We start from the raw sequence: 25879 nt of genomic DNA on the forward strand, positions 1-25879 counted from the left end.
GCTCAGAGCATTCGACATTAGATATCAACCTCGGACAGCCCAGAAGGGTCAGGTAATTGCCGATTTCTTAGTAGAATGCTATCCACCTGACAAACAACAGGAAAATCACGATGAAGTCAAGGAAGCAACAAACATGGACAAGGCCCAATGGGAATTGTATGTACACAGATCATCTAATCATGCAGGAGCCGGAGTAGGAATCGTCCTCTCGTCGCTTGAAGGAGTGGACCTGAAGTATTATGTCCGATTAGACTTCCCCGCTTCAAACAACGTGGTGGAATACGAAGCCCTAGTGTTAGGACTCCAACTAGCAAGGACACTGAAGGTGGGACGCTTAGTTATCCATATCGACTCTCGCCTCATAGTCGGCCAGATAACTGATGAATACGAGACTAAGGATGAACGAATGGGGGCATATCAACGGTTGGCAAAGGATTTAGCCAGCAAGTTCAAAAAAATAGAGTTCGAACGGATACCAAGAGAAATGAACGTTCAGACAGATCGCTTGGCCCACGCTGCATCAACATCGGTAGAGGACATGAGGGTCTCCCTAGTGGAACTCTTATCGAGCCCCAGTATACCAACTGGCCTTGGAGTTATGCAGATTGATGCCGAAGAAGAAACGTGGATGACTCCAATCATGAACTATCTCACAAAGGGAACCCAACCCAATGACTCGATCGAGGCAAGGAAATTACGAATAAGGCTGCAAGGTATGCCATTATAGATGACACACTTTTTCGTAAGTCTTTTTCGGGGCCATATCTCAGATGTCTCGATCCACGTGAAGTCGAATGGATGCTAAAAGAAATACACCAAGGGACATGTGGGAACCACATGGGTGGGAGGAGCTTAGCCCACAAAGCGCTGACCCATGGATATTTTTGGCCTTACATGGCCCGCGATGCAAAATAATTTTCACGAAAATGCGACAAATGTCAAAGGCATGCACCCCTTATTAGACAACCAGCCGAGGAACTTAACCCTGTTGTAGGGCCTTGGCCATTCGCCCGCTGGGGGATGGACATCGTGGGACCACTTCCCACCGCAGTTGGGGGCAAGAAGTTCGTCCTTTTGGCCACTGACTACTTCACCAAATGGGTGGAGGCCGAGGCTTACAAGACAGTGACCCAAACAGATGTGGTAAGATTCGTATGGCGGAATATAATTTGTCATTTTGGGATACCAATGGCCATCTTGAAGGACAACGAAATTTAGTTCGATAACCGTAAATTCAGAAGTTATTGTGAGGAAAAAGGGATCATTCAACAGTTTTCGTCCCAGAGTTATCCTCAAGGAAACAGACAAGCCGAGAAAACTAATCGTACGATCTTCGATTGCTTGAAGAGAAGGCTTGAACAACGCAAAGGCAAATGGTCGAAGGAACTGCCAAATGTATTATGGGCATACCGTACTACCAAACTGAAACTAACCGGCGAAAGCCCTTTTTCCTTGGCATATGGAACTGAAGCCGTCATCCCCACAGAAATTAGATTACCCACAGTCAGGACGTTGGTGATAGAGAGTAATGATAATGAACAACAACTAGCTCATAACCTTGACATGCTTGAAGAACAGCGAGAAGCTGCAGCATTACGACTTGCCAACTACCAGAACCAGGCAGCCAATTACTTCAACAAACGAGTACGACATAGGAAATTCAAAATAGGCGAGTGTACTCAGAAAGGTCATGGAGAATACTAAGGATCTAAACGCAGGAAAATTCAGACGGACATGGGAAGGACCGTACGAGGTAACAAAGGTTTATGGAAAAGGGGCCTATATGTTGAGGCATATCGAGAGCGGTCAATCTGTACCGCGCCCTTAGAACCCAATTCATCTGAGGAAGTATTTCATTTGAGTTTTTTCATTTCTTTCTGTCATTTGCGATTTTTCCCTAAATTGTCCATCGTTCGATGAACGCTTAATGGAACATGTATTTTCTTTACATTCGAATTGTTTAGTCGAAGGCCACGTCTGTTTAAATTAGCATTATTCGAACGCACGTGGTCGAAGACCTTGTGAATAAGAAAATGAATATACTACTCCATGGGCATATAAGGTGCATGGCCAAAAAGCAAAAAGTACGATTGAAGATCGCAATTAAGACGTTGCTGAAGATCACGCATGAAGAAGAGGTTGAAGATCGCGCACAAGGACGCGATTGGAAATTGCGCATAAAGAAGTGATCGGAGATTACGACATGATCGGGGACCATGACATGGTTAGAGATCAAGCAACATGAATAAGAATGCAGATATGACAGGGTCGAAGACCTCATGATTAAACATAACACTAGCATTAGGCCATTATGGCCATAAAAGGAAAAAACATGAAATGTTTTTTGGAGGAAGGCCTCCGAATTATTCAAAGCTGGAGAATACATAAAACTACCGATTCTACAGGTACAACCCACAAGTAGCACAAGCTAGTCTGACGGCAAGGGGAGACGATCCCAATCCACGTAGGGATAAACCATTTGGGCCTTGGTACGGAAGTGGTGGATACCCTGTCTAAATTCGTCTCGTATGCCATCAGAATGGGCGGTGGACACGGCGCGATCTGCATCAGCAAGATCACTCTGGAGACGAGTCACTTGGGCACCAACACATGCCAGATTCTCCTTGAGTAGGTCGCGTTCCATCAGCAACATGTTATGGTCAAAGTGGCAGGAGTAGCGAGGAACACGAGATGGACTGGCTTCATCTCGCGCCCTTGGGGTACTCCTTCTCATCGTAGCCTTCCCTCCACGTCTGGCATCACCAGACCGAGACCTAGACCCACGAAGTGAATCGAGGACTCCCTCTTTGACAGAGGTTAAGCCCTCCTCCTCGGAGAATCTCCTTTCTTTGGAATATCTGTGCAAATGCGGAAGTAGAGTTTTAGCTTGCATCTATGAGCCATGAGTGGGATAGGTATGTACACCTAAAAATCGAATTAACCTTTATATAGAAGTTCACTTAGAGATGTAGCTTACGAAGGAACGCCTGGTAAGGGCGTAATGCGGAGGTGATAGGATATCCAATCCTTGCTTTTTGAATTTGAAAATGGCAATTTATCCTGAGAGGATCTTGGTCAAGTTTTTATATTATAAAAATAAAAATAAAATAAAATAAAAACCTTAAGCCTCAGGTACTTACATCAAAGTTAAAATTCAAATTAACTGGATAACTTATAAAGTTTGATAAAGTGAGCTAGGAAGTCTGGGAACGAACCCAAGATAACCAAGTACATCAAAACAAAAACAAAGCTAAAAGGAAAATACAATAAGTAATGAACGAAGCAAAAGCAACCTAGGGCGCATCATCAAATGGGTCAGGAGTGGCCTCCGAGGTAGGCCCAGCACAAGTGGAAAATTCAGCAGGTGAAGTAAAGCCCGAAAATCCAAGGACGGGCCCCGTACTAGCAATAGACGATGCAACATTAGCGTTAGGGACAACGGTCCCAACTGACCTAGAATGGGTTGGCCCATGAAGGGCTGCCGGTGGGATCCTGCAATGAGGGATGTAACCCGAACATCAGGATGCATACCTTGAAAGAGTTCGTAGCCAGCAGGGTCAAATTCCAACTCATCATCATAGTCATCTGGGCCCGCCACAAACCTGTGCTCAGAGGGTTGTTGGCCTTGAACCCAATCGTATCGGAATTGCCTGGCCATCTCAACCCTGATCTGCTTGGTGTTGGCCTGATACTCCTCGTCCCTATTACGTGTGGCATCCATCAGTTCTTTTTAAGGCGGTCAACCTCCATCCGTACAATGCTTTGCCGCTTCTCAGGTTTCGTAGTTCGTCCCGTTGCTGTTCAAGCTCAGTCTCACATTCCTTAATACGATTCCCGCTAAGTTCGAAGGTTGCCGTTTTTTCGCATATCTCACGGTTCAAAGCCTGAAACCTCACCATTTGCGCGTTGCGAAGACCAACCATCTACGAGAAGTTAAAAGTGTGCATTAAACAAGCAACTATTATAAGGCATGGCAATTGGATGATACCAGCACAAATCCCAAACGTACCACATTCAAGCACTGTGATTGGTAGCCCCACATCTGTTCATCAGTCATGGTCATGAAATCATTCTCACCTAGTGAGCTAGAGGAAGTGGGGGCATGAGGGACTTGCTAAGGCCGGGATGGAGTACTCGAAGCAGATACATTAGGTGAGCCCAAACCCAAGATGACCTGTGAAGCATGGCGAGATTTCTTCGCAGACCCGGAGAGCTCGGGCTCTTTTCTTGGTCTCCTTTCGCTACGACCCGGGACCGACAATGAGCGTGGCGTTGACATATCTGACTAAACAAACTCAGACCCGAATACGCAGTCCTAGGAGCTGCTGTGTTGAGCTAACTCAACCTCCCTTTCTTGAAAGCTGGCCTGGATACGAGACTCTGAATCTTCAGTGCAACAACGGTCAACGTCGACGGAGCAAATGTCTTTGAACAAGTTTATTCCACGCAAGCTTGGATTAGCTAAACTGAATGGGAGGTAAGTCGCCGAACGATGAGCAATGGAGAGACGGATGAGAGTAGCAGGGTCAAGAAAGCGTGTGATATCCCACCCTCGACCAGCTAAGTTCTCCTCCAACCAAGTGATCCGGTCCTCAGAAAGGAGACACCTTTTGTCCGACGGAAGTACTGCAAAAAGGAGGTTAGTTAGACCTGCAAAAACACAATAAGCTGTATTTCAAAGACATAAATATGTATGCCAGGTTTTCGGCCAAACTCCAACGGGATAGGCATGTTAGACATCTCAGGTGCCGCCTACTCCCCAGTGATTAAGAGAGGTTGGTTTTTCCAGTACTTGGTGGAAATGGGCTTACAAGTAAATACCTTTTTACCAGACCCGGACGTAAAAAAGAAGTAGTGACTTTCCCCCCTAACACAAGCCAAGTCGTAAAGGTAAATGAAATCCTTAAAACTAAGGGACACACCCCATTTCAAACCGACGGCTAGAAACCCAGATATGAGAATGTAAGAATTCGGATTTAGCTGCATGGGGTGAAGGCCTAGGAAGAACAAGAGCATATGAAAAAGGGGGTAGAGTGGAAACCTAACATACTCTAAATGGGCCGGCGAGAGAATTAAGGAACTCCGAGGGATATGGCACCGGTGTACATATCTAACCCCAAAGGCAGAGGATCGATCCCCACGTCATCGGGAACACATCCTTTAGTGCGAGCCTTAAGTATCTCATAGTTCGGTGGGACACTACCGGACTTGGGCCAAATCTCGTGGTTCAACATGAAAATAGCAAAGATGAAAATATTACTTACTAGGTAGTGGCAAGAACAAGAACCCTTTGGCGGAGTTCTCAAACGTTTATATGTGAAGAACAAAAGCAAAGTGTATACGGTTTTATAGGTGAGTGCATCTTTATCAATCAGCCTTTTTATAATAGGGGAAGAATTGGGAAAATAATTCACAGAAGTCACGGGAAGAGGTTTTTCAAAAGCAAAGATAAGGTTCGCACAGACGGCTCGGATATTTGCCTTAGGCTTTGGCAACAAAGCCTGGCTTGACATGACCAATCAGAATTATTTTTACCCAGAGCATGCGCTTCTTCACATAAAGCTGCATGCGCTTCGACAAAAGACAAGTGAGAGCAACAGATGTAAGCAATAAGTGATGCAAAGTAGTAAGTACACCTACAGAGCAAGGTTTGTTCACCCCCTCATGCAAAAACTAGATCGTGGACCGCTTGGGAGTCGGCAAAAAAAAAAAAAAAAAAAGTCTGTGAATACCTCGGGTCGATTGAGAAACCTAAGGCCCACGGGTGAGGAAGGACAGCTAAGGAGTTTTTGGGGCCCGTAGGGACAGCTCAAGCATGCAAAAAAAAAATCATCATGAACACCTTGGGTCGGTTGAGAAACCGGAGGTGCACGGGTCCAGAAGGATAGCTAAAGGGTTTTTAGGCCTGCGCTGACGGCTCAAACGCAAGAAAAAAAAGTGCGTGAACACCTTTGGTCGGTCGAGAAACCGAAGGTGCATGGTTCTGGAAGGACAGCTAAGGGGTTCTGGGCTCGCGCGAACGACTCAAACGCAAAAGAAAAAGAGAAGAAGAAAACCAAAAAAAAAAAAAGTGCGTGGACACCTTAGATCAATTGAAGAACCAAAGGCGCATGGGTTTGGAAGGTGAGCTCATGAATATTGGAATCCATTTGAGATCAGCTAGCAAAGAGCATGGGGCCCACCGGATTAGCAAAAACTCAAAGTCAAGGGGATGGGATCGGCCAGGAGAGAGAAACTAAGAGACATAACACCTGAGGATGGGATCAGCCAGGAGAGAGAAACCAAGAATTATGGGACCCACCGTTGGCAAACACTCAAAGCCAAGGGGATGGGATCGGCCAGGAGAGAGAAACTAAAGCACATGACACCTGGGATGGGATCAGCCAGGAGAGAGAAACCAAGAATTATGGGACCCACCGAATTGGCAAAAACTCAAAGCCAAGGGGATGGGATCTGCCAGGAGAGAGAAACTAAAGCACATGATATCTGGGGATGGGATCAGCTAGGAGAGAGAAACTAAAGCACATGACACCTAGGGATGGGATTAGCCAGGAGAGAGAAACCAAGAAGTATGGGACCCACCGCGTTGGTAACAGCTCAAAACCAAGCGCACCACAATTGGGGTCGGTCAGCCAAGAGGAAAATGCCCAGGGCCCCACCAGATCAGCAAAGGCGCAGAAATCCAAAATAAATAAAAGGGCCCACTTGCACATGGATCGACTGTCCGCACTTGGATATACCACATAGGGGTAACAGTTCATAGTTGGAACTTGAAAAGTTAGCAACGTGCATGAAAGTCCACATTTGAATATTTCACATGCAAGGTGCGAAGGCAACATGCATGGGTTGGTGATAAGCCAATAGGAATCATGTTTTTGGGCTTGACCAGCAAGCCCAAGGGAAAAGGTATGGCCTATTTAGGCTCAGCCATGAGCCCATCCGGATGACATGTGCTCAACCAAAAGAAACCCTGTTCCAAAATCCCACTTAGATCATTTTTCCCTCTCCACTGCGAAGAGTGTAGAGAGGAAAAAAGGGGGGTACTGTGGGGACCAAATCTCATTTGTCGTGGCTTAACCCATATGCCACAACCAAAAGAAGTGGGATGATCGAGCTTCCCTCCCACTAGAGAAGTGTGGAGCGAGGGAGACGCAAATCACTCATCTGATCCCACTACAACTCATCTGATCTCACTGCCATGAAGTGGGGGACGGGATGCGCAAGGCTAGGAAAGCATGGCCAAACCCAAGAACTCGAAACGCTATAAAAACCCGACTAGACCTCCAGCCAAAGGGGGACAAAAATTGAGTTAAATACTAAAAGTACGCTGCGCAAATACTGACTTGAGCATCGGAGTGATTTTTGCAGGTACTCACCCCTCTTCCATCGTTCGACCTCGGGAATAAAGTCTGGTGAGTTCTCTTTTGACCAAGGAAGCGTGCGGACTTCAGTCAAGAACCTGTTGAGGTATTTCTTCTTGAAAGAAATCCTGCTCCAACATTTACCGAAAGTAAGATTTGATTAACTTCAACTTTAAAAAGCTTCTCTCTACAGAGGCAACTGTGACCGGTATAGTTAACAAAATTTTGTAAGCAATCCATGCATTTGGGAAACAACTATATGCTACTATAACAACTCGCTCATGCCTGTATTTTATTTATTTAGGCTAACTTTTCTTTTCTGCTGCCATTCAACTAGGTTAATTGACTTAAGCTATAAGTATAAATAATAATTGGTCCTTTATTGAGTTTCCACTTTTGAAGTGAAAAAAAAAAATGCAAGATTCTTGTGATACACGCACACTTTGATAAAATTGGGTGATATTAAATTGGTCATTCATAAAGAAAATTCCCAATCCCACTTAAATAAGGAATTGTGCAAGCCCTATTAAAACCCAATTAAATAAAGAGAAGAACTCCCAATTAAAACCCAATTACAGAAGGAATTATAGAAGCCATTTTAAAAGCCCACGAAATGGCCTAGCAGTTTCCTTTTTTTGTTTTTTTAAAACCATGGTCCAAAACAACGTCGTTTTGGTGGCCAGTCGTATTTATATTGTTTTCCACTTGTCTGTAGGGATGGCAAAAATCCCCACGGGGACGGGTCCCCAACCCTAACGGGGGGGAGATTTCGGGACCAAATGGATATCGGGTACGAGGATCCCCGAACTTGAAAAATCCCCGACAGGTATGGGGAGGGGATGGTATTGGAGTTCCTATCCCCGAACCCAACCCGAAAATATATATGTTTATTTTTAAATAAATAAATACATAATTATAATATTTATATTTAACTTTACGTTAACCTCCCTCTCCTAATACTTCCTGATCTTCTTTGGAATTTCATATTGAAGTGATTTTGAATAGTTGGGTTGAACTTTATAGTTAATTTGGATGTGTTGGATGATAAATTAATATGAAACTTAATGTTAAAATGTATGATAAAAAAAAAATTTATGCAAAAAAAATCGGGGATTCGGGGATGGTATGGGGGATAGTCTCCCGACGGGGACGGGGACGGGGACGGGAATTCCCCGAAACCTATTAAACGGGGATGGGTTCAGAGACGAGGGCAGGAATGGAGAGTGGGGACAAGGATGGTATTGTCATACCCAGCGCTTACCCAACCTGTTGCCAACGTTTTCGGAGAATGTTTTCTTAGAATATTTTCAAAGAATGAAAACAAGAAAACGAATTCGCATTTTCAGGAAATAAAAATGTGTCTAGTAAATTAATTAGAAAAACATCTTCAGAAAATAAAAACAATAAAAACATGTCTGGTAGTACAATTTGAAATAATAATATGTAAGTTATTTTTATGAAAACGTTTCTCATGAGAATGAAAATAACTTTTTTCTGTTTGTTACAAGTACACATGAACTTGTTTTCATTTTATGAAAACATTCTCAGTGTTTTCTGTTTTTGGGCCACCGAACGTGTTTTTGCCTCATTTTTGTTCTCTGAAAATGAAAACAACCCCTTAAAACGTTACTGAACGGGACCTTAATTTCTAATTTCTTAACACCTTCTGGAGTGTTAAAGTCATAGCAAACTATATGTTTGTGCACACTACTAGAAAACCATGGTATAAACGACAATTTTGTGTTATCTGGCCAATTCGTGACCAATACTCTTTAATCACATGTTATATGTGGTCAACATAAATATAGACCACATGTAATCTATGATTAATAAGTCCGTTTTCTAATAGTGTGCGTTTTGGTAAGTTTGTTTGAGGCTTTTTGAACAGAAAGAGAACTGCACAATATTCATATCATGATGGGAAATTACTCAGCATAACTTTATACAAAAATTATCTACTTTGGCATCACCATTTAACTTTTCAGAATAGCTTGAAGCAATAATGATACACTCCCTAAAATAAAATGAAGGGCAGAACATCAAAATTTAGGTTTCTTACTAAAATTTGAACATCAAAAGGTGTTTCTTAAGGTCTGTCGTCATCATTGGAGCTGGAATTTATGGAAGCACTTCCACCAATATTGTCTGAGTGAAGCTTCCAGGTTTCTCTTCTTCAAACAGTTTTTTGTCATCGCTCACACCTGTCACCAACAAAGGAATAAAAAAATTGGATTATTCTCAGCCTATATCGAAGCATCGGTATGTTTCTTATGTCGATGCAACCCAAAACTCTTTGATACCCTCCTCCATGCATTTAATTTGTGACACATCATCACTACCAAAATCATGATACTTCTTTAATGAAGAAATATTGTTATAAAATAAAAATAAAAATCTCTATGCATTGAATTTGTGCCACCTCAGTATAACTACAAAAATCTTGATACTTCTAACTCAAGTTTTCTTCTGGGAGATCATCTAAGTCAAGGTAAGAGGACATTCTTTTTATTATCTGAATATTCCCATTAAATGAATTAAAAAGTTTATATATAGGGAAAAACGATAATTATATTCATAAATTAGACACAAAAATCATTAGTCACAAAGACAAATATAAATACCTACAAAGGAGTAATATAAATGTGAAAGCATGTAGTAACCACAAAGGGTTAATCTAGATATAGGCCACATAAGGCCAGAAAAACTTTAGCATAAAAACTCCAAGCTATACATGAATCGCATCATTCAAATCTACCAATACAGCTACAACTTTTAAACTCTCATCAATACCAAAAAAAACAAGTTGAGGCTAGAACAATCAAGCCAAATGAGAAAAAAAAAAAAAAAAAAACAGCAACACAAAGCCAACATAGCCACTATTACCGCTTCTATCTCCGCCACCACAATCGTCGTTGCCACTTTGAAGACTGAGAACACCACCAAGATTGCAACCAAGAGCTAAAAACATATCTAACCACCAAAATCACATATCCAAGCACACATATGGGTAACCTAAAAAGAAACAAACAATATGTAATTCACTTAACAACTTTATAAAATGCATCAAAACATCACATAAATATCACTTGTCTTACATTTTTCGATGCAAAAATATCAGTTAATTTTACATAATCAAGTTTTTACTATGTCTTTTTCAATAGATAACATAGCTAAGTCATTCAATCTTTCTTGTGACATAATTGACCGAATGTAAGATTTGATCAACTTCAACTTTGAAAAGCTTCTCTCTACAAAGGCAACTGTGACCGGTATAGTTAACAAAATTGTGTAAGCAATCCATGCATTTGGGAAACAACTATCTGCTATAGCAACTCGCTCATCCCTGTATTTTATTTCTTTAGGCTAACTTTTCTTTACTGCTTATAGCTTAAATAATAATTGTTTGGTTTCCACTTTTTGGTTTTGGAGTGAATAATTGGGGTTTTTTTTTCAAACAATACTTGGGCCTAACATAATATCCTAATATTAATATAGTACAATTTTTTTTAAAAGTAAATAAACTAAATAATAGGTAAATTTTATTTTTCTAAAATCTGTTTTGTGGTCTTTTTGGTGGTTTTCTCATTGTTCTTGTGTTTACCTTTTTGTTGCATTTAATTTGTATTTATTTTATATTAAATTTATTAAAAATTAGTTTATAAAGTTATTATGAACTAGCATAATTTACATAATTTAATGTGTATTTTTATTTCTAAAAATATATATAAATTGTAAGTTGAAACTTCTTCTGTATCGTATAAGTATTTTTCATAAAACTTTTTTCCTCTTGACTCTGGAAACTTAACTACGTATGCATGCACTGTCACGAAGACTCCACGCGTTTCTTCCAACTTCTATATCATGCACTATGCACTATGCACTATGCACTATGCACGCACCATGTGTGTGTATGTATATAGCTAGCCATAAATAACCTACCTATCAACCTATAATCGAGCAACCTCAAGCAAAGACTCAAAGAAAAAAATGGTTTACTCTGAGCGAAGAACCCTTACTATTCTTATGCTTCCATGGCTAGCTCACGGCCACATATCTCCCTTCCTAGAGCTTGCCAAGAAGCTTACCTCTAAGAGAAATTTCCACATCTTTATTTGTTCCACACCTGTAAATCTCACCTCCATCAAGCCAAAACTCTCTCCAAAATACTCTCATTGCATTGAATTTGTGGAACTTCATCTTCCGCATGATGATTTGCCTGAACTCCCACCTCAGTACCACACCACCAATGGCCTCCCTCCCCATCTCATGTCCACTCTCAAAAGGGCCTTCGATATGTCCAGCAATAACTTCTCCACCATCCTCACAGCCCTAAAGCCAGATTTGCTCATATATGATTTTCTTCAACCATGGGCACCCTCTCTAGCTTCGTTGCAAAATATTCCATCCGTCGAGTTCATCACCACCAGTGCTGCCTTGACCTCATTTAGTGTTCACCATCTCAGGAACCCTATTGACAAGTTTCCTTTTCCTTCGATCTATCTTCGGGATTACGAAGCTAAAAAATTCAACAATCTCTTAGAATCTTCATCAAATGGCATCAAGGATGGAGACCGCGTACTGCAATGCAGTGATCTATCTTCTGGCATCATTTTGGTGAAGACATCTAGAGAGATTGAAGCAAAATATGTTGATTATCTCTCTGGTTTAATGGGGAAGAAGATCGTGCCAGTTGGTCCGCTTGTTCAAGAGCCAATGGATCTAAAAGTTGATGAGGAAACATGGATCATGAAATGGCTGAACAAAAGGGAAAGGTCTTCGGTTGTGTATGTTTGCTTTGGGAGTGAGTACTTTTTGTCCAGGGAGCAAATAGAAGAGCTAGCTCATGGGTTAGAACTTAGCAAAGTTAGCTTTATTTGGGTTATAAGATTTCCAAAGGAAGAGAAAGGTAACAGGGTTGAAGAGGTGTTACCAGAAGCGTTTTTAGAGAGGGTGGGAGAGAAGGGAGTGATAGTGGAGGGTTGGGCCCCGCAGGCGAAAATATTGAATCATTCTAGTGTCGGTGGGTTTGTGAGTCACTGTGGATGGAGCTCAGTGTTGGAGAGCATCAAGTTTGGTGTTCCAATTATAGCCATGCCTATGCATCTTGACCAGCCAATTAACTCTAGACTAGTAGAGGAAGTGGGTGTTGGAGTGGAGGTTAAGAGAACAGCAGAAGGCAGTTTAGAAAGAAAAGAGGTAGCAAAGGCGATCAGAGATGTGGTGGCGAAGAAAATTGGAGAGGGAGTGAGAAAAAAGGCATTGGAAATAAGAGACAACATGAAAAACAAAGAGGATGAAGAGATTAATGGGGTGGTGGAGGAATTGATGCAACTTTGTACCTAAACGTGTAGGATGATTATTATTGTGAGTTGCTCTCGTCGGTGTATAAAAATCAATGTTGGATTTCACTACTTTCAAGTGTTGTTCGTTTTCTTTGTACGTAGTTTGAAACATGTTGACCATTCAATACTCTTTCTAATGATTTTGAATGCTCACATCAGCTTATGTATGTATGTTTGAATTCTCGCGTCAGGATTGTATATGTATGTAGACATAGGATGTATTTGAGAATAAATTTTTTGAATATTATCTCTTAATTATCCTAGGAAGAAATTAAGTTGACTGGTAGTTCTTAGTATTTTTAAGTTATTAGAAGTGTGGTTGTATATTATAATTAGAAGGACGAGATAGCCTAGCACGATTAGATAGAGTATAATCCAATCGAAACAACCATATAGTCCAATTCAGGTTTTTTTAAGGCCACCAAATATTTTAACCAGGATTATGCTTATTTGGGGATTGAGTGAATGATGTGAATTGTTCATACGTAAAATCATAATTATTGATACGGGCCTTTTCCGGACCTATAATTCTGCCCACCAAATAAGCAGTAGCTGAACAAACCTTAACATATATTTGTGGTAATTGCGGCACAAATGCTGAGTGACTACACAATTCAAATCATAGTCTATTAATAAATATCTCATTAGGTAAAAATTTAAGAGTGCTGCTAAACGAACTTTAAAATTAACTGAGTACACCTTATTACTACAAGAGTATTTATTGAATTACTAATTTACCCTAATATAAAATTACCAAAAAAAATATATGAAATTGTGAAATAAATATAATTTTAAAATACACCCTACTCACCATAGTAAATCCTCATCAAACCTAATTTATGGAGACATAATCACATCATATCTTGTTGCATTTTTATTTTATTTTTTTACAAAAAATTTTGTGCATTTGATTCTAAGCAATTGCGAATCCTTGCCTGTTATGATAGATATGTTCTTGGCTTACACATGTGCTATTTAAAACTGAGTCAAAAGGTCCATGTCGTCCCAATTGCAAATCACGCCACGAAACTGGCCCAGATTTGCATATTTATTTATTGGGCTCAAAGTATTAACTTATGAATATTTGCCTATGAGGTAAAAATAAATAGGAGTTAAATTATAATGATTCACATGGGAAACCTTGCATAATGAAAATAAAATAAAATAAAAATAAAAATTTTGGAAAATGAGAACTAGTGATGCAGCCCCATAAAGTGATTTCGAAAATAGAAGCATATTTCAAAAACTGTTTGAAAACCTCATATTCATAAGTCATGAACACTCTCAGACAAACCAAAGAGCAAAATGGTGCGAAGGAAAGAGATGAGAGATTAAAACTTTGATATACAAAGCTATGTTCAGATTTTCTAAAAAAGAAGTAGCTTTCAAAATAAAATTTAGAAAACTCATTTCTATGTCATGAACACTCTCAGACAAATCAAAGAAAAAACCAAGTTTTCCAAAATGGTGAAAATGAAAGAGATGAGAGATGAAAACTTAGTATCCCTAACAAAAGTTTGAGAAATGAAACTTCAATGAAAGCCCAAAAGGAATTCAAGAACCCGTGAACTCTTCTCCCAAAAAGCAAAACCAAATTTATGTACAATCTCTCACTAGAACTCTTTTTCTCTATCTAAAAGCCCATATGAAAAATGTAAAATGAGAGAGTTGGTGAGTCCAACCTAGCCCCAGCCTTTTTGGCATGTCAAAAGGACACTGGCAGCCAATGATTGGACTTATAATAAGCAAAATCACGTGCCTTGATTAAAAATCTTGTGCTGGAAATACTTAGCCTATATGACTAGTCATCTAGACAAAGTATTGTGATGTAGATGCTGATTTTCCTAATGATGCCCATTATGAATGAACACAGTCCAGCTCCTCGCCGGCGCCCGCCCCCCCCCCCCCTCCCACTTTTTAAAAGCCTGGTCCAAAATAACGTCGTTTTGGTGAAGATGGTTTTATTTATTTATTTATTTTTATTAAGGCTCACTGGGTGCTGGGTGTTGAGTGATGAACACTATAATGCATGTGATGCATACATAAAAATGTTACCTTCATTGAGCTTGATTGCATTGGGAAATTATGAAGTTGATCTCAGCCACAGTAGTCAACTTTGCACTAACTTGAACTAACCTAAATTCTTTGAGCTTGATCATACGTGTGAGACTACATGTTTGTCAAGAAAACCTAAAAACATTAGCTAAACAAAACCAAACAACTTCCTAGGCCTTGCCAGGCTAGCAAGCCCAAACATGGGCAAAGAAACCATGTGGGCCTAAGATGAGTCCCACTTGGGCTCCACAGAGTAAGTCTAAATAGGACTAATCATTTAGCAGCATGCCTCTAAGATGGGTCAACACTGATCCACAAGATCTCCCTAATCAGCAACAACAATCTAAGAGATGATGCCCATATATTTTGAGCAAATATCTCACACGTCCCAAGTCAAATGGTTAATTGACTAGACGTGTGATATAACGAGCAATGACACTCCAATGAATGTCATACGCAGCCTTCCACAACAATAAATCAGCCACCTATGAGTCATATAAAATTCAATCACAACCACAATAAGGTAACATTCCAACGCAACCTAAGAAACCGTAATTCTTATTGTCTGAAATTGACTTAAGCATCAGAGATTTTTTGGTCAACACAACACCAGTGTGTTCAAAAGGCTCACAATCTTTCATTTTCTCTCAACTTTCACAGGTCAATTTTGTCCTCTTCAAGAGCAGACAAAATCATTCCCCACAAAACATTCTAATTTTTGCAAGCGACCCAATTGCCTTTGTAAGAGCATCTTTAAGAGAGATGTCAAATGAAAAATATTAAATTTTAAATTTGCTAAGTTGCAATTGATATTGTGTAAATTTTTTATTCACCCAAAATATCAAATACTATATTATTATTATATTTATAGAAAAATAATAATAGGTATCGTAAAGCTTTAAAATAGAGCAACGTATAGGTTCCAATATTTAATAATATTTCAATACCATTTGACATCAAGTTTGCAATGAGATGTGAAACGGTCAAAGATACGCTTATTTATCTGGCGTGGATTCAAAGTTGACAGCAAATTCTTCCATTGGTGACAAAAGCTTGCAAATTGGTCTACGTCAAAGTTGGAGACAATTAGCTTTATTGACTAAGGTTTGTTACTATGTGCATCATAGCTTGGAATGCAAAAACATGAAAGAAAGGCTGCGTTTTTCATTTGAATAAATTCCATGGCAACTAAAATTTTCTAAGTACTCAGTCAATGTGCAAACTGGGTCCAAATTAAACCTGTAAACAAGTTTCTTCAAAAGTCGCATGAGAAACACCAAGACGTGGGACCAAAGAAAGCATCCACCAAATGAGCAGCCTCAGGGTGGCTCTTCTTCTATGGAAAGTTTCAGGGTCAATTTTCAAGTGATCCACTGTTTTCAAGAAACACGAAGATATCCATTTTGACTAGCTTAACCAATTGGCTCATAAGACACCCTATTATGGCCACACGATCAACAAGTTGACCAGTTCTTCCCCTTTATAAAACCCAGATGTGTGGCCATGATTTGACTTTGATCCAAATTCCAAACTAGTAACATGGTCAATTTGTGTAGTGCGTCTCCCAATCCAAAAATTATCTAGACTAGTACAAGAAAGCTACGCGTACCTTAGTTGGCATGACAAAGTCATGGAATAGATATCATCGAGTCAATATCTCAACACCTATATATATGTGCACAATATGGCCATTTCTAAAACCAACAACACAAACGCTTCAAACACATTGAGATCAATTTGGAATTCTAAAAGCTCAGCAAATCTTTGTACAAGCAGCTCAATCTCATCCTTCTTTTCTTCTTCAATTCAGAATATCGGAAAATCGAGTGTTATATCCATGGAGAGGCCAGAAGGATATCCACAAGTAGATGATGTTTCTACATGCATCGAGGCACCAAGCACAAGCACAAGCACATCGTTTTTGGGCACCAAGAACGATATGTCACTTCTTGAAAGCGGTCTACTTAGAAGAAATTTTAGTGACGTAGGTGAGAATTACTACAGGTTCCAATCAAAAGTTGGTAAGTCAGTTGATCCAAGGTTGCTAGCGTTGGTAGAATTCTTTAGGGAGCTCTATTTTCGAAGGTTGGAACTATTCAAGAAAATCTTTCCGGGTGGTCATGATGATAAGTTTCTTGAGGTGCCAAAGAAATTGGGTTTGATATTAGCCAAAGTGAAACCAGATCAAACCAAAGCGGTTCAGACTATGCAACGGAGTTTAAGCATTGGTTCACCGCGAGATTTCAAAGGATACGAATCGGAAATGAGGCTTGAACGATTCAAGGTCAGAACTATTGATGTAGATGATGGTGGTGTACAAGGTGGCCAGGGTAATGAAATTAAGTCCAACGGTTCTAAATAGGAGTCATTCTCGGTATACAGCAGCCCTTCTGCACAGGGTCATTCACCTGTGAGAGGGCTGCCGTATGGGGGAGCTCTACTCAAGAATTTCTCGTTGGGGGAAACAGAAAGGAAGAGGGTCAAGATGGTGAATGGATTATGAGCAAGTTGTGAGAATATTTTGACTTTTTGATAGGATATTCTTTGTGGATATAAACAAATAATGGTGCCTGACTCTGCAGAACTGCACCAAATTGAAACAAGTATCTGCCAAAAAAAAAAAAAAAAAAAAGAGACAATGAAACAAGTATGAACCTGAGAAGTTTCTTTGCATACATTTAGCTTCAACAATTGGTTTCGGCTTTTTATTGTAAAATGTGTTCAATAATTTAGTTTCATTCTGTACCTTTCAATAATGCAAGGCATTAATTTGGAGCCAATCTCAGCTGTTAACCCTATTCATTCTCTTTGGATCTAATTTTAACCCTATCATTCCCCCAAATAAATTCAAAAAGATAAAAAGAGCGTGCAAATTAACATGAATTAGTTAACAGCAAGAAATTGAATTAGACTGCACAAAAAAAATCAACAAAATTTCTTAGTTAACCCAAAAAATAATAGGAAAAAGAAGTCTGAAGCAATAATTTTCTATATATCTATCATGGAAAATTTTAGACATACCACCTAAATTTACATCAATTCCAAATTATCACCTTAAAGCAACATACCCTAACCACATCTCATTTTTCATAAATAAAAAATTAGTGCGACCCCCTTTTCAAGGGTATTTTAGATTTTTCCAGACCCAAATTCTGTTTGAAATTCCTTAGGCCCATTTGGTAACGTTTTCGGAAAATGTTTTTACATGACATTTTCAGAAAATGAAAACGAGAAACGAATTTGCATTTTCAAGATTCAAAAATGCGTATTGTAGCTTAATTTAAAAACAATTAAAACGTGTTTGGTAGTACAATTTGAGAATACGAGAAATAAAGAATGTTGCATGTAATCAATATGTGAGATTCGCAGATCTCTCTCTCTTCTCTGGCTCTTTTCTCAAACTCTCTCTAGTTCACTCTGAGATTCGCAGATCTCTCTTTCTCTTCTATGGTTATTTTTTCAAACTCTCTTTGCTTCACTCTGAAATCCGCAGATCTCCCTTTGGTTCCTCCTCATATTCGCTGATTTCGCTTTGATTCCACTAGTTGTTGGTTAATGGTGGTTCGATGGGTAGATTGGTTTGGTTGGATTTGACGGTGGTGGTTCAATTAGGCTCTTAATTTTTCAGAATTCTCCAAACATTTTTTATTTTTTATTTTTTATTTTTTGTTTTTATTTTTACAAACTATTTTTTGGAAGGGGAATCGAACCTAGGACCTCAAGTGCAAGGGTAAATGCTCTTAACTACTTGAGCTACAAGCCCCTTTGCAAACGTTTTTTGTTTTTGGAAAAAAGCTGAGGACATGTGGATAATGTGTTTCTCCTTCTAATAACATTCTCTTGCATTTATACACATTTTTTTTAGAAGTATTTAGTTATATATTCATTCTTAGCACTAATGAGATAGATAAACCCTACACCATTTAATTTCTATAAACAAACCCCAAAAAAACCCAAAAAAGAATAGCTGGACCTGTTGAATTTAATTTTGATTATTAAATTACTTTGATGCCCGGTTGAGTGTTTTGGATTTTTAGGAGGTTTTGGGGTTGAGCTTGTTTTAAGAAATTGATGGAAGTTTTGTAATTTATAGGAAGTTCGAGGCCTCTTTATTATATTGTAAATGAATTTTGGGTGTATTTCTAAAATCCATATCATGTAGAGTTTTTTAATAATTTGAGCCCTTATATTGGACATAATACTGAAACTCCTTTTTTTTTAACTACATTTAAATTAACCAAATGCAAATGGAAATGACAGTTCCTAAACTTATATCTTTATCGGAAATTAATTGCATCCTCAAATTCTCTCTTGAGGGAAGAGAAGTACCTAAGAGCCGAATTTGAGTACAGTGGTTGAATAGAAAAATTAAGGATGGAGAGAAGGGACACTGTCGGCAGCTTCAATATCCAAGAGCATTTGTTGTAGCAGGTGAAAAGAAAGAAAAGTTATAGCATCAATTAAAAGAACAGGAATATATTTGCGTTGTGTTGGAAAGAATTTTAACTATTGCTTTTGGGGCATTTTTCCAATCAAATAAAAGTTAAATGTTGAATTGAAATGTCAAATTTTGGCTCAAAATCACTCTCAAAAGTTCTTTCAATCTTTTTACCTATGCCTCAGACTCTTCTTATCCAAAATCATCTCACTGTTGATTTAAATCCCTAGCGTTTAAAGGGGAGTGCTTGTCGCCCATCCGAACATATCCCTTCTGTCGATTTACATGTGACGATGAGGTGACACCAACGAGCATACACGGAGACAGAATTAAAGGAACCACAACCTCCAGCACTCTTTATCTATTTCTAGTTTTACAACTGATCTAACAAAACTGCCCAAGATCAGCCACCCTAAAATGGAAAGAAGAAAGAAATCATTTTTGCAATATATACAGCAAGCACAAGAACAAACACCCAACTCCCTAAAAGGATGTTTACTTCCACACTTTCTGGGCATATACCCGTTCTCATTCACAGCCTGATCAGATGTTCGCGTTTGAAGCTTGAATCCCATGGTACCATTGTATTTAGGGATTTGATGGGCTTTCTACACGCTTGTTTGCTAAGTCCTTAGAAACCTGAATATTCTCAGTTAAGGGGGGCGCATTCTCCCTGGTATCTGCCGCATCACCCTCCGATGGTAAATTATCTTCTTGAATTGGGTCCATGCCACGGTTGTCATGGGTTCTTGATCCACGATTATTCAACATATAGCGATAAGAATGGGTATTGAAGGACTCTCTACCATAATGAGATCGAATAGCTGAACTGAACAAGGGTTGCATGCGCCGTTTTCTCTCAGGAAACTCGCGCAATGATATTCTACATACAGGACATGTGGAATGCTGCTGAAGCCATATGTCTATACAGGTCACATGGAAGGAGTGCCCACAATAGGGGAGAATCCGCAATACATCATCACCATGGTATTCCATGAGGCAAACAGTGCATCTGCCACATAACAAATCACAATTTTATTAGCTCAAAATACAAGGATTAAGAGAAACATGTTCAATCATTTCGATGGAAATTGAAATTGTTGAGAACTGAGAGAGAATTATAGGTGAAAGTCACCAAAATATTAACTCCCTCCTATGATTCTTATATACTTCTTTCTTTTCTTTTTCCCCCAAAAGAGAGACTAAAGAGTAAGAGGGAAGGAAATTGCTGAAACATCTATTGAGGTACCAGAATAGAGGTTCTGTCTTTTCTTCATTTGAATGTAACTGAAAGTGAGATAATTCTTACAGATCACAGGAAGATTGAAATGAATGGGATTATGGAACCAAAATCTCCATAACATTGCTGGATACAAAAATAAGCATTCTGACCAACACAATAGAAAATCAAGAAAATAGGATAGTGAACTGATTCAGGGCATAATGCAAAAATGCCAATATTCACGTAGTGTGTTGGACTCGAAGCAGTATTATTTGGTCGGTTCACATTGATAGGCATGAACAAAGATAACTAGCAGTGCAGAAGAACACTGCATGATCGTAACCGGTGTTTAAACCACAGGCATACTTGCCATGTTTAGATAAGTATAAACTTCTAGCTAATGTGTTTCTTCTTTTTCCAGTTTAAACCCCTCATCTGGGAAGTAGTTAACTGAATCAGTCTTTACGTAACCTTATATTGTCAACCTCATCACATCCTCCCCTATGTCACACACAGAGAGTCAAACTGATCCTACATTGTTCCAGATAAACTTTAAATGTCAAAAATCAATTACTCAATAATTTCCAATTCCAGAATTAAAACCGATAACAGGGGCCCACCACAATTCCTAAATATGCCATTACACAAAAGCAAATCAAGGGTTGCATCAGAAGGGCTGCAGTATTTAAGAAATGATACAAACAGTACATTTTAATTCCTGAATACACGATGGCAAAGAATAAGTATAATGATCAACAACTTCTTAACATATTTTCTGGAACACTACATAAGCGCCCGCTGGCTTTCAAAAATATAATAGAAAGATCTATGATTATACATTGAATACAACCCAGGATGGATTAGAGGCTAGATAAGATTGACGCAGACATGTAGTAGGACCTCAACTAGTCTAAGCTTCCTTCTATGTGTGTGTGTGTGTGTGTGTGTGTGTGTGTGTGTGTTTGTGTGTGTATTCACACAAACCATCCAGTCTTCATGGCATAGTAACCTCCCTAAAAGTATAAAGAAATCTTTATTAAGAAAACAATTAATCATCACAAAAATAGCATGTTTAAGATATTAAAGTTTTAAACCCACTTTTCACTTCCACAGTCCAAAACAAATCTGAATTTTTCCATGAGGAAAGAAGGGTATAAAGCTTAAATTCTTAGCTTTAAGCATCCTAGCTGGCAAATGAATTAATATCATCAATCAGCTTGAATCCAATATTTTCATGTGCGGACACTTCTCTAGTAAGTCCAACCTATGGAATTAGAACTAGAAGCAATCAAGACCCTGATACTTCTTTTTCACTGGGCAAAAGACCAAAGACCAGAGAAACTGAAAGGGCTTCGATCAAAAAGTTGCAGACAAAAGTATAGGAAGAAAAGATTAAGATTAAGAGGGTATTAATGACTTGTTTTAGATGAAATCAATGAATCACTATCATAAGACTTAATTCAGGTTTCCAACATGACACCATCCACCATTCCATTCCAAGGATTGCTAACTTTGTGGAGGATATTAGAAGTTTCATTTCCTTTGAACTTGGTCAAAACAAAGTAAAACTACAAGGTGTGAAGTTTTTGGAAGATTTATATGGTGTATCATGTAACTAGACAGAAAAAAAAATATACCCCAACAAAAGGTGTGCTTCCCAAAAACACACACTATCATTGCTCAGGCATACTTGTGATGGTGCCTCAAATGGAAAGAGAAGACTAGTATTGTAAATTAAATAAAAGAAGTCAATACTATCTTTAAAGTAACTGGCTTTGCAACTCTCAACGGCTTAAAACCTGGAGTTCGTAGGTTTTTCAGTATCAAATAACGAGAAAATTTAGAATCAATGCTATGGTTAACAGAACAGATAAATCCCTGTCAGGACTATCAGGAATAACAGTAAAAGACAAACATCCTAAAACAGTCTCCATTAAATTTACTGCTAAAGTTTCAAGGGAGAGCTAAGGAGCAATGCAATGAGTTGTGCTTTAACTTAAAACTACAACCGTTTAAATGCTTATGTTCTTTTTTATTCCTCTGTCTCAATTCTATGAGATATATCCCTTCAACATCCCCTTGATAAGCACTCCCCTTTTATATACTTGGAAACCACAAAAGTGAACACTGAATATAAACCTGGAACAAGTCTTCCAGGAATAAGAATGTTCTCTACCTTTAAACCTGTACTTTTCAAACCTCTGTCATAGGAATTTCCATTTTGAATGTGAACCTATCAATTATTTCATTTATGGCCTACATATGCCACCCACTGGAGACTCCAACCCTTCACCTGGTCGCCCTATATTTAGAAAACTATGGTTGAGAATCTAAATCCAATTAGCTTTAAAGTACTTCAACTCCATTTTCAATAACAATTCTATCCCAAAAATTGTGAAATAAAAATACACCCTGCAAGAGTGAATTATTTCCAAATTTGATTTACAGCAAGCCTGTCAGCTGGCCGTTGTAAACAAAGAAAACTCATCATATACCTTGCAGTCATTTCAAATTACAAAAACTGAAAACATTAAGTGAGCAATAGAACAATAAAAGAAATAACATACTGAGCATCTTCTACGACTGAAAAAAATGCATCACTGAACTTCTTTGTTGGGAAGTTGGCTACTACTACAGGTTCAACGCCATGTAACCCCCGTTCCAGCTGTACCATGACATAAGTCAACCATTTAAATTCATGGTGAATTATAAGTATTCCACAGAAGTTATGTGTGTTACTATAAAAAGAAACAAAAGTGGGCAAATGTAAACCTCAATTGCAAAATAAAAGCGTGTTTGCATATTTTATGTGGATTGACCAGAAGTAGTCAAGAGCTATACAAAAACCAAAAAAAAAAAAAAAAAGTCTCAAATGGCACGAGACTTGCTATCAGTTGAAAAGGAAAATACTAAATTCGGCAACACACACCAAAAAAATATATATATTAGCATAAATCCAAAAGCCAATAACCTTGTTTAATGTAGAAAATGATAAAATTACATAATCTAAATAAATATTAAATAATAATTTAACAAGAAAATAATTTATTGCAAGAGTAGAGATCTAACTGACAGTGCAACCAACAACAGTCATGCCAAGCAAATTTACATTTCCAATGGAAAATGACAAATACACAGATGCTATTTTATCTTAATAATGTGAAATACAAGGCAACTACTGATTATGAAAATTCCATGATTGAAATTAAAACTAAAAAAGAAATAAAAAAAACTTACAATACTGAGATCGGATCTGGAAGCTATGGGGAAGGAGCGTCTTGAAACGTTGAGGTGAATCCGAGCACAGACAAGCCTGGTGCACACGAACACGATGAACATGGTGCTCACCGCGAACCCAATCACCGTCATCACCAGATTTATCCCTGACGATATCATAGCTCTATTTGGGTTTTTTCCACTCAACGCAAAATAAAAATCCAAAAATAAAAATCAACACCACTCAAATCTCTTTCATATCCAATTTGGGTTTTTTCAGCAACACCCAGAATTCAAACCCAGCTCAAAAATACAAAAATGGAAATCAACACCCCTCAGTCTCTCTCATATTCACTGCACTGAACACAGTAGGATTGTCCACTGACCTAGTGAAAAATGTTATTGAACTCTGTTGGTATTATTTGAGGAAGACTAATTTGGCTGTGTGAGTGAAGAGAGGGGTGGAGGGGACTGTTCTATTGTTGGAGGGAAGAGGAAGAGACCAGAGAAGAAGGAAGCCATGGAGGGATGGAGCAGAACCAGGGACTGAGGAAGCCCATGTAACTAGAGGCGCAGAGAGGAGAGAGATGGACAAGGAGGATTTGATAGGATTTGCTCAGATCCAAATCAAATCCAGGTTTTGGGAGTTGGGTTTAAGATTAGAGACTGAGTTAAGTCACTAATCAGTAATCACCAAACAAATGGAATCAAATTTTCTTCTTATTTTTTTCTTAATCAATCAAGTTTAACATTTTTATTTTCTTTTCACATATGTTAGTCTATATACATGTCGACATGGCAACTTTCTACTATTTGTTTTACACAAATATTCATTGGTGCTTAGGGATTTCGTATCTCTTTAGAGTATCCGTTAGGAGATGTAAATTCGGATGTGTAAAGCCACTTTTATATTTCCTTTACACCTCAGGGAGATACAAATATCATTTTTGCTCCAATGGGTTGGATGCAAATTCAAAGATGTAAATTCAATTTTCTTGTATTAATTCGTTTTTTGTGTCAAATTTTTTTTATGTTAATATTTTTGTGTGTTAGGTTTAATTATTTTTTCTAAACAAATCGACGTAAAATTTTTAAAATTCCAATAAGATATAATTTCATTCAATATGATGTAAATGAAATTACATCTGAACCGTGGGCTTTGATATGAATTTATTCTTCATCATTGGTCAGTGTAATTGTTAGTTTCATATTTCAATTTGAATGAAATATGGCCGTATATTAGAGAGTTGTTGGAGAAGAACTTTGTACATTTGCATCATTTTAATAACTTCCCCATCTTTTAGGCAGCTTTCCTCTCTCCTCTCTCTTGGCTTTTCTGTTATGAGACTCACTTGGCTGGGTATAAAATTAGATGTACATTTGCATCTTTTTTTTCCCATCTCACAGCTGTGATGTACATTTACAGTCGTATACACCTTCCCATTATAGGACATTCCGGCCACCAAATGTGTATATTTGACATATACTTCCATATACACTTTACCATTGTGGATGCTCTTATCACATGGGTGGATGTATTTCATTGACAGAAGTTTATTTATACAAGTAATATGGAGTGGGGGAGAACCGAACCTTGGACCTTAGATTAGTAGCTCAAGTGATTAAGTGTATTTACCGGAGCACTCGAGGTCTTAACTTTGATATCACTTGTATAAATAACATTTTGTTTTAATTTTCTCACTCCTCTTTTGTTCACTTAGGCTGTGTTTGGTATGCCTCACTGAACTGGACTATGCTAAATAGCACTTGCAACCCATGTTTGGTAAAACAATGGACTAACTTAAATGAGATTGTATAGTCGAAGAGTGAAAAAGACACGGTACTTGCTCATCCAATACATTGAGGATGAAATGGCGAGCATGCTCTTATGAACAAGGGAGTCCGACCAACACAGTCAAACCGTCATAGCCTCCACTCTCTCCTTCTCTCCTTCTCTTCCTCTCTCTCTCTCTCTCCCTCTCTGCCTCTCTCTCTGACAAGATGCTCCCAATGAGATTCATCGTATTCTTTAATGAACTAGAGGATAGCATCAATGACCTCTATGCCATTAGGAATTCTATTGAACATCTCCACGTGCATAGTGGCAGACCCAAGATTTTACATTAGAGGGGACCATTCATAAAACTTGTCTTCTCTTCATAAATTAATTATCATGAATTTCATATTTTTAAATTGGTTAAATACTAATTTCATTATCTATACTATTAAAGACTTAAAAATTAAT

At 38.5% G+C, this 25879-nt stretch overlaps 3 protein-coding genes across 3 annotated transcripts; 2 read left to right on the top strand and 1 right to left on the bottom strand.

The window, feature by feature from the left end:
• On the top strand, nt 11303–12893 carry LOC18785219 (beta-D-glucosyl crocetin beta-1,6-glucosyltransferase). The gene has a single exon (XM_007219079.2). It carries the CDS (start codon nt 11349–11351, stop codon nt 12702–12704), a length of 1356 nt encoding a protein of 451 aa, XP_007219141.1. The 5' UTR covers nt 11303–11348; the 3' UTR covers nt 12705–12893.
• Nucleotides 16370–17551, top strand: LOC18785690. The gene has a single exon (XM_007220791.2). The coding sequence runs from the start codon at nt 16443–16445 to the stop codon at nt 17118–17120; it is 678 nt and encodes a 225-aa protein (XP_007220853.2). The 5' UTR covers nt 16370–16442; the 3' UTR covers nt 17121–17551.
• On the bottom strand, nt 19288–24450 carry LOC18787392 (RING-H2 finger protein ATL7). The gene is made up of 3 exons (XM_007220351.2): nt 23656–24450; nt 22986–23083; nt 19288–20208 (listed from the first exon to the last, which is right to left on the bottom strand). Exons 1-3 carry the CDS (start codon nt 23812–23814, stop codon nt 19785–19787), a joined length of 681 nt encoding a protein of 226 aa, XP_007220413.1. The 5' UTR covers nt 23815–24450; the 3' UTR covers nt 19288–19784.

This window comes from Prunus persica, chromosome G2 (assembly GCF_000346465.2).
Source record: "Prunus persica cultivar Lovell chromosome G2, Prunus_persica_NCBIv2, whole genome shotgun sequence".
In the NCBI taxonomy this organism is placed as follows: domain Eukaryota; kingdom Viridiplantae; phylum Streptophyta; class Magnoliopsida; order Rosales; family Rosaceae; genus Prunus; species Prunus persica.

Coding starts and splice junctions, on each gene's coding strand:
- LOC18785219 (XM_007219079.2), top strand. CDS start 11,349: ATGGTTTACTCTGAGCGAAGAACCCTTACTATTCTTATGCTTCCATGG.
- LOC18785690 (XM_007220791.2), top strand. CDS start 16,443: ATGGCCATTTCTAAAACCAACAACACAAACGCTTCAAACACATTGAGA.
- LOC18787392 (XM_007220351.2), bottom strand. CDS start 23,814: ATGATATCGTCAGGGATAAATCTGGTGATGACGGTGATTGGGTTCGCG. Junction 23,084..23,655: donor CCAGATCCGATCTCAGTATT/GTAAGTTTTTTT, acceptor GTCATGGTACAG/CTGGAACGGGGGTTACATGG. Junction 20,209..22,985: donor TCAGTCGTAGAAGATGCTCA/GTATGTTATTTC, acceptor GTTATGTGGCAG/ATGCACTGTTTGCCTCATGG.